The following is a 13753-nucleotide window of genomic DNA, read 5'->3' on the forward strand; positions in this document are numbered from 1 at the left end:
TTATGAAAAGTCCTGCATCAATAGATAATAGAATATTGAGGGTTTGGAAGGATCTACGCGAATTACACCTTGAAGGAAGGCTGTGAATCCTGCTTCGGCCTAACTGATAATTTGAATATGGAATGTGTGTTATTTTATTGATTGGGTAGAGAATGAACAAGAAAAAGAAATAGGAAACATGGAGAGTACTATTTCTTTGATACTATTTTTTACTGAGTACTGTTATGCTCGGGATTATTGAAAAACACGATGCTGGTTGGATCCGATGTACTGAATGGCGAAGGATAGCCGAAACGTTCCGGATATATGAAGTAAACGATCAGATTGAAAGCAACGCCGGCTAAGACGACGATAAACCAGATAATGACAGGAAGCCCTTCTTTGATCTGGCTGACCAGCACATTTTCCGATTTGCGTTCGGCCGCCGAACGGGCGCTGGTACCCCAGCCGACGTCCCACAACGAAATAAGAGCCCAGACTTTGGCCGGCACCAGACCCAGCAAGTAATACAAAGAATAGATCGGGAAGGCCAAGAACCGCGCTGATCGCGATACCACGAGCGCATAGACCGCTTTGATCGACGCAATAATCATGAGCGACAGGAGCCACACACAAAGAACCAAGGGAGCGTGAGCGTACATGATGTAGAAAATCGAGAACAGCAAGACAAAAGGATAAATGCCTTGATAAAACAATTCAGCCGCCATCCATGGGCTGTGCTTATGCAGACTGCGTGCATTCCATATCAATTCGCGGTAAAAGCTCTTGGACCAACGTGTTTGTTGTTTGAACCATCGCAAGAAACCGGTCGGCGTCTCAGTTTCACATCGAGCAAGATGGGTGAAAACGACGCGATAACCGCGCATCAAGACGCGGTTCGTAAGATGTCTATGAACAATGTTTTTGTGAGAATAGCTCTCTAAGACAATCAAACCCGAGGATATCATGACTCCATTTTTGTTACCTGTCATCGCCATAGGTACATTCCAAGCCCAAGAACCGTTGTGTAATCCATTCGTCAAGTACTTCACGGAGAACGCTGGATCGATACAGTCCCATAGGCCCCGAGACACAAGTGACACAACGGTTAAAGCTCTGAGCGGCACGTTCAATATTGAATGCCATCCAATAACGTAAAGACGACATGAAAGACAGCAAGCTTTCAGTAGCATTCCAAATACGCACATCGCCAGCCGCGGCACCGATTTTGGGGAAGTAATGGATGGCCTTCTCGAGCTCCAAAAGCGCGTTCGGTTCGAATTTCGTGTCAGAGTCTGTAGACATCACAGCTTCACAGCCGGCGGCCATCAAGATGCGAAAAGCGGTGTACATGGCATGACGCTTACCACGATGGGGTTGCAAATAACACACGGGGGTATCGATTGGCAACACAGTGTTTGTATCGGCGAAGAAGCTGTCGGCCTTCTCGTCGGACACTCCAGCAAGCGATGGTTGGCCTTCCAAGTCATTGGTGGTCTTGTGTTTGTTGGATTCCAAGAGATCAGAAAGAAGATATGGCAAAACAACAATCGGAGCGTCGGGGAAAACCTTCTGGAAGATGGAAGCCATTTCACTGTCTTGGGGAGCGTCGCCATCGATCACGACAACTACCTTGATGTTTTCGGGATACTCCAGGCCTTGAATGGATTCCAAGCAGTGGGCGAACAAGGTAGGCTCTTCACGGTACCCGACGACGGCGAGACCAATCTTTGTCGCATAGCGGGTGTCAGCATCGAGAGGTTTGGGTTCTGGCATGTTCTCTTGAATCGGTGGTCGTGCGACGATGCGCTGGGCCTTCTTGCTGCGATAAAAGATTGAGATGCGGTTGAGAGTGGCAAACAGCAGTTGCAGTGCGATAAAGCTGAACACCACGGTGCCGTAAGCCCCAAGCGCCCATATTTGTTGTGATGCCACACGTAGGTGAAGTGCGTAACCGATGATCGCCGGTATGACAAAGATACCAGAGACAGCGACTGAATAGAGGATCTTTATAGGAAGTGTCCACTGCATAGTCAGTCAGTTCGTAAGTAGGTAAAGACGAGTTGGATGTTGTGTATATCAATCAATATCTTCTTTTTCTTTCTTTTACAAGAGACAAAAAATGGTACATTAACAAGACAAAAAAGAAGATCAAAATTGATATTCATTCTCGCTTCTTTGAGTTAATCTCATGTATTCTCCTCGCTTGGTTTCCCTTATGTCATGTTGTCTCGAAGCCTTCGACTTGAAACGGCTTCTTTTTTGTCCTTTCTATCGCACCATCTGTAAGCCTTGTATTTGTAAATACCAAGGAGAACCATGATATGATATTGACTAACCGGGCACCTATTTGTTCACTATTTGTGGTGGTTGCTTTCGCTATCTTTACTTCAACAAACATGGTACAATACGCAAATACAATTGCAGATCAGTAAGAAACAGAAAATGATTTACTTTGACGTGAAGGCCAGTCCCTGTGTGACCGCGGCTAATTTTTTTAGGGTCGTGATGGTGTTCATTTTTTTAATCATCTATTTGTTTATTCCGAATAAACTGTCGACTTCTTTGATCAGCTTGACGAATAGGTTCTGGAATCCGAAAAAGGCAACAGGCTAAAACAACGCGCACGGCTGTGGCCAAATCCACGCGATGGCCTTGACTCACAAAGACAGGATTGAAGGCGTCCTTCGATGTACGAACGGCTGCACCGTAGACAGTTGTGCTTGATCCTACTAGCAATAACTGATCTCCTTGTTGCTGCAGTGCCTTCTTACACTGCTGCTTGACGTGATGCATTTGCAATAAAGGACCTTCGTCGGCGATAGCCAGGAAGTTTTTCGCAACTCCGATCGTCGGTGTATTGGTAAGTACGCCCAAATGGCAAGCAATGCCACATTGACGTGGATGTAAGCGACCGTTGCCTATCAATCCTGTCAATCCCTGGCAACCGATCATCACTTTTTTTTTATACCATCTACGAGAATGATTTGCGGGTATAAATTAGGCTGCTTGGAGTTTAAGAGCCGCAATAGCTGCGTGAGTGGTGCAACTTCACGAAAAGCCAATAAACCGGGAATATACGGTAAAGACAGCTCGGTCTCGAGATAATCCGTATAAACTACCTGTATCCAGCAATTTTTAGATTTCAGTAGCATAATGCATGATATGAAGTATGGCACCTCAAGCTGTGGATAGGATAAGACGACCAGACAGGCGATCGCGGTGGTATCGTCGTTCTTGGGAAAGCTCAAGTCGACGCCTGCAATGTACTTTAAATGATCCAAGTTGTCGTCATCGAAACTCAAGTCATCATTCTGCCAAATGACTTTTTCATAGAGTATCTTTTGTTCACTGGACAAAGGAAAGAGCAAGCTGTTACAGAGTGCTCAGAACAAGTTTTGATATTGTACGTAGATACTGACGCTTCCCACTTTTCACGCTGTTGAAGTGATGGTTGATGATCAAAGTGGCTCATGCCGAGATTGTCGGGAATCGGAACTGAGGTTGCTACGGTTGAGCTCGCAGGGCTCACCGATTTAGCTTTTAGTCTCACGAACAATCTGTGCAACCTTGAAATAAAATGCTACACGCGCATTTCATTTTTATTGCGAGTGACTCAACATGAGCAGCGCGAAAAATCAAAGGCGTCGCACGGGCTAGATCCTTTCTTTTTTTTATCGCTGCGCTGTAAGCTGTTATTCATAAAACACGGCCACATGGCCCTCATTCAGTTTTTATCCGGTTTCTTTGTGTGGCCACCAATCGGCTGTAAGCATGAATTTAAGTTTGGAAGGAAAATGGCGCTTGTCATTGGTTGATCGATGACTCGGAATTTCATTCGGATCACCAGTCACAGTAAAAGGCGCCGTTTGGGAAGGCTGCCTGTTGAGCTTCTCTTATTCTTTCCACACAAAATGTCGCAAACTCTCCTGAACGCTAACCCCACGGTTTACAATCTTGCCAAAATCGAACGTTTGGATACGGCTTATGAACTGAACGATGATGTGGAAGATCCTATTGACAGTCAGGAAGTGTTTGACTTGATTCGCTCCATCTCCGATCCCGAACACCCTTTGACCCTCGAACAACTCAATGTCACACGATTCGAACATGTCACCGTAGCGGACGAAGCCAATCGTGTGCTTGTTGAATTTACGCCTACAATTCCTCACTGCTCCATGGCCACACTCATTGGTTTATGTATTCGGGTACGTTTGCTCCGCAGTCTACCCGAACGATTCAAGGTAAATGTCGATTATTAATACAGCTGATTGGGGTAACATCAAAGCTGATTACATACTGGTTATTAGGTTGATATTCGGGTTCGAAAAGGTACTCACCAGTCTGAAGATGCAGTTAATAAGCAACTCAACGATAAAGAGCGTGTGGCAGCTGCACTGGAGAATGCTCATTTACTAGAAGTCGTCAATCAGTGTTTGGCCACCGCAAGTCTGCGTGGTCAGGAAGTAGCTAATCATTAGTGACATTAATCGCCTACATTCGTTTTCTTTCTCATCCATAATCCACACCAATATATCGAAAACCTTATCGAACGCTTTGTAAAATATATAAAAACATACAAATACAGCCGGCATCTCCTTCATTTTGCAATAATCTAGTTCTCGTATTTAGATCGTATTGTGCTGCATGCATGTGTCCAAATTGATCGGTCATGTAGAGCTGAAAACATTCATTTACCAAAAATTTTGCACGCATAGTTTGCTCACCATGTACTCAGTAAGAGAATCTGAAAGAAAAAGTTACGTGACAAGCTCCCTCTTATTCAGCGCGATCACAGATTTGACAAAGTTGGATAGTTGCCCTTACCATTTATAATGAGAGGATATAGACCAAACAGTAATTTGTTCTTTGGTTGTTCAATTGATCGATCATGTCAAATATCATATCTCTCACTAGTAATCACTACTGAACTTACAATGAAGAGAGATGGCATCAAGACGAGTTAGCAGGTGCCAAGGATCGAACTAAATTTGCGGGCATTTTTAATTGCGGACCTATCCATTGTTGACTTTTTGACTGTGAACTGAGTAACGGTGAACCAAAGATTTTTACGTTTGTTACTTGAGGTCAATATAGATACTGTCGCTCAGTCAAAGAATATACCAGCCTTGTGCTCGGTAAATGGTGGATAGTCGGCTCGTAGATGTAACTTATTGATGGCCAAAATACATAATTTTATCATCGAATCCAATGGTTTCTGCCAATCTGAATTAGCGTACGACGGGAGGCTTGATCTGTTGTTTGCTCACATCAAATTTATTTCTGATTGTCGATATTCACCTGGTTACTATAACCAAAGAAAAATAAACACATATAGACATAAACCACACAGCAAGTGGGAATTTAGAACAGTGCCAAATTTCTCATTTGGATATCGTAACATTCTCAGTACATAGACCCCTATCAGATGATTCTTTTGAGCGCCATCCCGAACATTAACTGAAAGCTATATCCCTGATCAGCAGCTGCTGGTTCAACCTTCAATTCCCTTTCTAGCCCTTTGTAGACCGGTACTTCATCCTCAATACGAAAGCATCGGGCCCTAACAAGTCGCTAACTCAGTGAGGACAATTACCAAATGTGGTTTTCAGGTTGTCAGCTCTGTTGACCTAATGCCGCCCATGCAATTCCTCACTGCTCGCCGCGGTTGCGGGCACACAATTTTGACAAAATCAAAAGCGGCCTCCCTCAATGGAACGGACAGCAATAGGCCATTTCGAAATTAACGGAGCCAAGTGAATGTGGGAAGCCCATGAACGACAAGCTTGCTTAACTACACATTCTCATAGCGATGATCCTACAATTCGACTCCTGTATGCGACAGCCAAATCGGTGATGGCAGACATCATAACTTGCACCAGCAACTTTGAAGAAACACTTTCTCACATTTGCTCCACCAACACCAACTTTCTTGAACGCATACAGAAAGAGGTGCAAAAACTTCCGGGGCTTACAGTCAAAGTCGACAAGCAAAACAAGAAAGCCATCGAATATAACAACCGCCTCAAGCGCAAGCTGTCGCAACCTGAATTTTTGGATGAAGACTCCTCTGTAGAGATCCCTCCTCTCAAGAGACTGCCCTGTAGAGATCTCTCCTCGCAAGAGACTCTTCTGTGGTGCTCCCTCCTCTAAAGCGTCCCCTGCCCAAAAAGGATGCTAATGCTGAAGCTGAACTGTCCTTCGTTGCGAATTTTCGCGACTCTTGCGTCGTTCATTCTCGTCATCAATCCCGCAAATAATCTGATCTCCTAATATTCTTGTCCGCCAATATATCGTATAGATAGGGCTATAAGCCACTACATAAGGATTACCTCGGTTCAGCGGAGAAGAGACACTAGAGCAGTGAAACATCATTTGTATAATAAATCCCAGTTCCCGATTATTATTGTTTGACGCTAGATATAATAGAGATCATCTCTTTCAGAGAATAGAAACAGTCTCACGGTACTCTCAGTCTCGTACATATATAACATCATGTTCCCTCGCCAATAAGTTAAACAGGAAGATATTTATTGTAAAGCATCGTTTTGGGATACCTTTTCCAGAGGCAAACAATTAAAAGAGGATGCGAGCTCCTGCGTAAATTACAACCAGCTCGTATTACAGAATTCGTCGAACCAGTATTTGCCGGTGGAAATTCCAATAAGCTTCCCTTAGACTAATAGCGCTATGTGAGAAGAATGAGGCTTACGCAACATAGCTTGTTAGCTATCCAGAATCTTATATGACTCAACACTGTTCTCTGGACTTAAAACAACAAACAATGTTAACACAACTTTACCCAGACGGCTCCTCCACAGTTTATTATCACAGTGCATTGGCTAAGGCCTGTTGAGCTAGAGTAAAAATGAAATGCTTGGACCATGTTCGTTCCAAAACTTATATTGTCGGTAATCCGTGTTCAGGACTCGAAGCAACATGTCTTCCCACCGATGTGACAGTCATCGCCAAAAGTTGGGCACACGTTAGGTGGGCATCTTTTAGCAGCTTCATTTTGGCTTGAAGCAAAGCATAATTGTTCGTACCCAAGGGGACATTCTGGAAAGTCAGGGCAGTAGGGTGCGTCACCGAACCATCTTCCAGACTGGCTAGAAACAGTAGATATGGCTAGCAAGAGAATAGGAAGAAACAGTAATGGCTTTGTCATGTTATTCACGGTAATGTGTATTTCCTATATCGTATTTTATTGCCTTTATATATAATGAATGGATGTAGATGTTTATCGATAGGTATAAAGGATAAACCACAATTCATCGGCTTTGGTCAGGCTAATATTCAAACAACTTTCCGGCATAACGAAGCCGCACCGGCATAAAAAATTTTGGTGCAGCATGTGACAAACATTCGGAGAGAACTGTTACAGGCCTCATATGCAATAAAAAGTGCCAATGGGTTGGTAATCGAAGCTTAATCGTAAAACAAATATTCACTTGCTGAGACGATTTTATCTTTGATAGACATCGTTTATGGCGTGGGGTAAATTATAGCCAGTAGCCATTTTTTTATATCCTATTTTTTGATTCCGCCTATGTATTTCAGGATTCGTAGGACCAGCGTTTCCCGGTGGAGGTTTTCTTTGGACACCTTGCTTCGCTTCAGCCGAATAACGTCAAGTGAGAAGCATAAGGACTAATTTAACACAACTCGCTTGCTGGTCAGGATATTACATGGGTCAATCTTGTCCTCTGAATTCAGCAAACCAATTCGGAAAGAAGCGACAGTAATTAGACAATGATAACATACACAGACAAATCCTTCACATCGCTCGCATTTTGTGGGCTTGCATGATCAACTTCCCCAAACGCATCAGTTCCACGGCTTTATCGTATGCTGGACCAAGCAAAGGGCTTGCCGATGAAATTAAAGTTTTGGCTTATCTGCTCACATATCAATACACATTACTGTGAGTCTATGACAAAGCCTTTGGTATTTCTCCCTATTCTCTTGCTAGCCCCTTCTGCTGTTTCTGGTCAGACTCTTAAGTGATTCGGTGACGCACCTTTCTGTCTTGAAGAACCAGAGTGTGCTTATGGATATCCTCCAGAATGCGTTCCCACAAGCGAAAGTGAAGTCCCTGAGTATTGCCAGATAATAGGTTGTCCACCTTTTGACGAACAGTGCCTTATCGGCCAGAAGATATGTTGCTCCGAACCCTCAGACGAGTTGCCGACAATGTAAGGTTGGAACGACCAAGGTCCAAGCTTCTCATTTTCACTGTAGTTCAACGAGCCTTAACCAATATTGTGATAATAAACTGTGAAGCCACATCGGCATGAAGCGTTTGATGCAGCAGGTGACCAACATTTCGAAGAGAGACTAATACCAGGTCGCATATTCGATGGAGGTGTACCCTTGATTTCAAATACACGTCATTTTCGATGGGTCTTGTCTATACTCTGAGGTGCTCATGGATTCGGGTGCAAATTACACAACTAATGTCTCTGGGAAGTACATTTACCATTTTGATTTTAATCAAAGTTCAGTTGCACAACAAATATGCACTTGCTGAGGCGAGGTAATCTTGATAAACATAGCGTCCATCACTCTTGTTGTGTCATAGAGAGTACAGCATGAATATTGCATCTTGGTATAACCAAACCCTTTTGGTTAACACTTACTGATCATCATGGGGTTACACTTTCGATGGAGCAAGCTGCATCATTCAAAGTGTGTCTCGGAAATAATGTCAAAAAAAAGGATAATAAATTCTCACGGAGATTGCTTGTTATTGAATACAAAAGGTTTTCGGATGTTTGAGCAAGAATAGACATGGGAACCTTAGGGTAGATATAAACGCGGGCAATTTTTAAAGGTTTAGTCTTCGTTTGAAGCGAATATAGTATTCCGTTTCCAGGAGGACATTTTGGGGAATCGGGGCAGCGGAGTGCTTCACCATACCAAGCTAACAGAAAACAGTGGAAACGGCTAGAATAAAGTAAGGAGAAACAGCTATGACTCGGTCATACCCTTGGCGCTGTTGAATGTAGCATCGAACATTTCATTATCGCACTTGTTTCTATAGATATATGCAGATATTTGTTTGTAGGTGAGTTGGTTGGGTTATTCGTTTTGGCAGATTAATAGACTGATAAAATGTCACAGACACTCTTCTTATTTTGACGGCTATATTATGTATGCTCACAAACCTGGCCGTGATGAAGCCGAACCGAGATAAATCTTGAACACAACGTGAAACTAACATTGTGCTGACAGAATGCGGCCGCATATCTTCTATGTTTCGATTGAGCCCGCCACTTTCAGCATAGTCCATTTGTATATACTCAGAAATCCTAATTGATTCAAGCACAAAGTTACACATGCAAGCTTGTTTGGAGGTTACTGTACCTTGACAACTGTCGAATAATTAGGCTTCAAGTGGCATAACCGCGCGATACATTTACTATACTGTAGATGATATTGTATTATTACTGTAAACATGGTTAAGTCGCTTTAGCAAGCAAACATGACTTTTGCTTCATATAACGGAATAGCAAAATTGTAATGTTAAGGTGTAAGTGCGTGCTAAGTATCGATATCTTTTAAGCATCGCTTGGAATAAAATTTTAGAGGCAAACAATTAAAACAAGATGTAAGCATCTGTTAAACACAATCAGAGAATGACAACATAACATAACATTTACGCGGACGGCTCCTACACAGTTTATTATCACAGTGCATTGACTAAAGCCCGTTGAACAAGTGTAAAAATACAAAGCTTGGACCATGTTCGTCAAAAAGTTATACTGTCGGCAATCCGTTTTCAGGGCATTGCGCAACATGTCTTCATACCGGTGTGACACTCGAGACCAAAAGGTGGGCAATAGTCAGGCGCGCATTGCTCATCAGCTTCTTTTTGGTTTGCGGCATAGCATATTTCATACGTTCCAGAGCGACACATGGGGATTCAGGACAGAATGGTTCGTCACCATACCACTCTGTCGACTGGCTGGAGACAACAGAAACGGCTAGCTAGCAAGAGTATAGAAAGAAACACCAAAGGCTTCGTCATAATATTCGCAGTAGTGGGTATTTGATGATCGTAACTTATCGCCCTGATTTACGAGAATGGGTGCAGGTGTTTACTGAAGGAACCCAGCAGTAAGCCACAACTTGGATTCATTTGGCAAGTTTCGTCAGGTTAAAATATTGGCGGCTTCCCAGCATGACAATAATAGCAACGAGACTGATTCGTTTGGGTAATGCGATCATGCAAGCCCACAAACATGGGCGTTGAAGTTGCACCGGCATAAAATCGCACACAGCGTGAAATTAACATTGTGGCACATCAATGCGACTGCTACGTTCACATTTCAGTTGAGTCTGCCACAATTTCAACATAGTTTACCTTGTCTATACTGAAAAATTATCATTGATTCAGGGCACAAAATTACACATCCAAGCTCGTTAGAACGTTAATGTGCCTTGTCAAATTGCCGAATAATCAGGTTTCAAGTTCGTAAAACCGCGGTGCATTTGATATTAGACAATATCGTCTTACTACTATAAACATGGTTCAAGTTACTTTTAAAGGTAAATATAGCTTTGCTCCAGCGAACGGAATATCGACGAATGCAACACGGACAACCGTTATTGCGGTTCCACTTTTTCGTACTGTATTGCGTCACACATGTACCCTGAAGACTGCGCCGAACGCATGTTTCAAAGTATTTTTAATGTTGTGGACAGTGAGAAATAAAAAAAGATGCTTTTAACGAATTCCGAAGCACCTCTAATCCAGGCAATATCCCGAATCAATCTAGAACGGTGGGTGCTTCCGAGACAGGGATTTCAGCTGCTGATACTTAGACGAGTGCTTATTATCGGTTTGGTGCTATTGCCAAGTATTGCATTCCATGAAAGCTGCTGGATATCTGCCATCGCCGCTGGGTTCCACGGTATTAGCTTTTGAATCTAATATGAATAACGCACAGGAAACTTGTGCAGATGATGACTAACGAAATTCGCCAGACCATTTGTTTCATCATCATAACTAGTTTTTGGTATCAAATCGTACATTGTTTCGCTCACTGCGTCGAATTGCAAGCAAGGGCATGATGATTGGAACAGCCAAGGAAAGACACTGAGAATATCTTAAAATGACATATAAACTATAAAGGAAAGTGTAAAAGTATTGGTTATGGTTGACCATTCGCATACTCTCTCCAATTTTCTGAAATCTAAATCTATACTTTATGTGAGGGGCTTGCTGGCCAACAATATCAAAACCGTGTTACTTTGACATCCGTCTCCTCCGTCCATCCCTTCTCCTATGCACTCCTTGTTGTGCAGCTAGGGAGCAAATGACTACCTATCTCTTTTTACCTTTTATCATTACCGATCGCAGTAATACAGCTCTTTGCAGTTGTCAACACCGGAAAAATATATCGAATAAGGAATCACCATGATGGACAAAGACGTTTGTGGATATTATAAATTTGGCAATTTCCTTTGCTATTAATAACGAAGACAAGGCGAGAGAGACAAAGTGCTGCCTAACTTTATGTTCATTGTTCTTCCAAAAATGGCAAAATAAATGAAGATATCAAACATGGTTTTCTTCAGTGAGTATCGAGAATATATGCAGCACGATCAAGTTCTCGAGAGTTCTGAAATGAATGATATGTAAAAATTAAACCTTATTTTTCTAGTGTTCTGCCGATCTTACGTCGTTTTTGCAAGATTCGTCGGCGGATTAAAAAATCGCATTAAAACAGGGACTCGGCGAGCGCTAAAAATTTTTGCTTCGAAACTCCCCGACGAATGATCACATAATGACTATGTATCAGGAGACATAAAATAGCCTTTTTCTTCACTAGCTATGCTTGCCATCAAGATTTCGTTTCTTTCAGTAAAAAACAAACGTATCAAACGCATAGGCCTTCTGGGTGGTTCGAATTTTGGTCGATGGGAATGACAAGGGGTTGTGAAACTAAAAAAGGGCACTAAGCGTCCAAAAAATTGGCGGGCAGCGATACAAATTATGCGAGATCGGTGTCATATTTTTGTCTTTGCGTTGGCTGGCCCTGAGCTACAATCTTTTACTGCAGAAACCATTATTTTCCCCGACTCGTGGTCTCACATCATTCACCCAAAAGGAAGGATTATCTTTTTTTCACACTTTCCCTCTTTTTTTCCCCTTCTACTTACTTCTCCCTCTTTTTTTTTTATTTTGACACCTGCTAATTTGTTTTTTTGTTCCCAATCACTTAAACACTCAACTCCATGGCGCCAAGAAGAAGATCAACTAGCCGTAAGACCACGCCCAAAGTATTTCGGTGCACTGGATTCGGCAATTGTAATATGACGTTCACCAGAAGCGAGCATTTAGCTCGCCACGTACGTAAGCATACAGGAGAGGTAAGCTTATGAAATGCAACCCCGGTTAGATGGGAATTCGAAATTTGACAGGTCACGCCTGTAGAAACCCTTCAAATGTGTGGTGCCCGGTTGTGGACGTATGTTTAGCCGTTTTGACAATATGATGCAACATACGCAAACTCATGATCGAGAGGGTAAAAAGCCCGCCTCCACCATTGCCAACGACGACGACACTACCACCCACAGCAGTCAACGTCGTCACAGTTACCCCTCCGTACCGCATCCATCCCAACCAACGCCTCCCGAAACCTCACCATATCACCCTATCCCAAGCCCTTCCTCTATTATGCAAAATCGCACCTTGCCACCGCCTCCTGTTTCTCAAAGACGGGCATCGATCGCTTTTCCCGCTCACCCACCTAGTTATCCACACAGGCCGCCCTATGACTACTCTTTTCCTCCACACACCATAAATGATCCCTCGCACCGTTCATCCATGTATCCGCCTACTTCGCGGCACCCAGCGCCGTATCCTCCCTATCAGCAGTACGGTTCTTATCGACGTTCATGGCCTACGGCTGCTGCAGGGCCGATTCATGCTGGATATCCTCTACCATCCAGCGCTGTCAATGGGGATCCGCGTCGCTATTCAACCTCTACAGAATCCTCGTCTGCATCATCACCACACTCTCCGCAACAGGATAAAATGGACGTCGAACCGACCAGACGACGTTTATCGCTGACCGATTTGCAAACCCCGATCCACATCCTGCAGAATATGAAGCTAGGCGATGAATTTCGTCGGGGGGACTTTTACGAGGGCAAGGGAGAATCGAACGACGTGGAATCGGCCAAGGAGAGAATTAGCGTCTACAAGCGTCGAAAAAGCTCGGTCGATATCACCTCGGACGAATATGAGGCATTGCAAGGTTTTGGTATTTTTCACCTTCGCTCCATAGTGAAAGCTCATGGAGCCCCGCCACCAGGAAGCCCTCATCTTTCTTCCCAAGTCGAAGCTTTTCGACAACGTAAACTCCCTGTGCCAGAATCTTCTCTGAGACCGTTGCGACGAGGCACCGCTATTTAAGATGAAAAGAAGTAGTTTTCTGTTATCTCTGTTATCATTTTGTACATACTGTTTTCCTGAATAACTTTGGACCACAGCGCTGTCGTGGTTTGCAGTAATCTCGATCCTAAAATGTGATCTTTTGTGGATCATCGATGAACTGTTGGTCCAATTAATACATACTTTTAGCGATTTATAAACCCTTTTGAAATTGATGCAATAAACAAAAAAGTATGCTCTCTTTGAGAAGTGTAATAAACGACTGAGTGGATGAGTTTTCATTGTGGAATGATCTAATCGGTCAAGTTTTCTCTTTATATATTTGAGCCACTTTACAAAGTTTCTGGATCCTCAGCAAAGTTCCTGGGC

General features: G+C 43.2%; 3 protein-coding genes across 3 annotated transcripts; 2 read left to right on the plus strand and 1 right to left on the minus strand.

The window, feature by feature from the left end:
- Positions 1–209: 209 nt before the first annotated feature.
- On the minus strand, positions 210–2775 carry BYT42DRAFT_549264 (nucleotide-diphospho-sugar transferase; the record flags this gene model as incomplete). The annotated part of the gene is made up of 3 exons (XM_051566059.1): positions 210–888; positions 965–2004; positions 2644–2775. 3 exons carry the CDS (start codon positions 2773–2775, stop codon positions 210–212), a joined length of 1851 nt encoding a protein of 616 aa, XP_051419844.1.
- Positions 2776–3877: 1102 nt separating this feature from the next.
- Positions 3878–4581, plus strand: BYT42DRAFT_585062 (uncharacterized protein). The gene is made up of 2 exons (XM_051569945.1): positions 3878–4223; positions 4290–4581. The coding sequence occupies exons 1-2, from the start codon at positions 3894–3896 to the stop codon at positions 4458–4460; spliced, it is 501 nt and encodes a 166-aa protein (XP_051419845.1). The 5' UTR covers positions 3878–3893; the 3' UTR covers positions 4461–4581.
- A 7641-nt stretch (positions 4582–12222) lies between these two features.
- Positions 12223–13405, plus strand: BYT42DRAFT_549266 (uncharacterized protein; the record flags this gene model as incomplete). Its single annotated transcript, XM_051566060.1, has 2 exons — positions 12223–12357; positions 12422–13405. 2 exons carry the CDS (start codon positions 12223–12225, stop codon positions 13403–13405), a joined length of 1119 nt encoding a protein of 372 aa, XP_051419846.1.
- Between the last annotated feature and the right edge of the window lie 348 nt (positions 13406–13753).

This window comes from Radiomyces spectabilis (genome assembly GCF_025331425.1).
Source record: "Radiomyces spectabilis strain NRRL 2753 chromosome Unknown BYT42scaffold_13, whole genome shotgun sequence".
In the NCBI taxonomy this organism is placed as follows: domain Eukaryota; kingdom Fungi; phylum Mucoromycota; class Mucoromycetes; order Mucorales; family Radiomycetaceae; genus Radiomyces; species Radiomyces spectabilis.

Coding starts and splice junctions, on each gene's coding strand:
- BYT42DRAFT_585062 (XM_051569945.1), top strand. CDS start 3,894: ATGTCGCAAACTCTCCTGAACGCTAACCCCACGGTTTACAATCTTGCC. Junction 4,224..4,289: donor GTCTACCCGAACGATTCAAG/GTAAATGTCGAT, acceptor ACTGGTTATTAG/GTTGATATTCGGGTTCGAAA.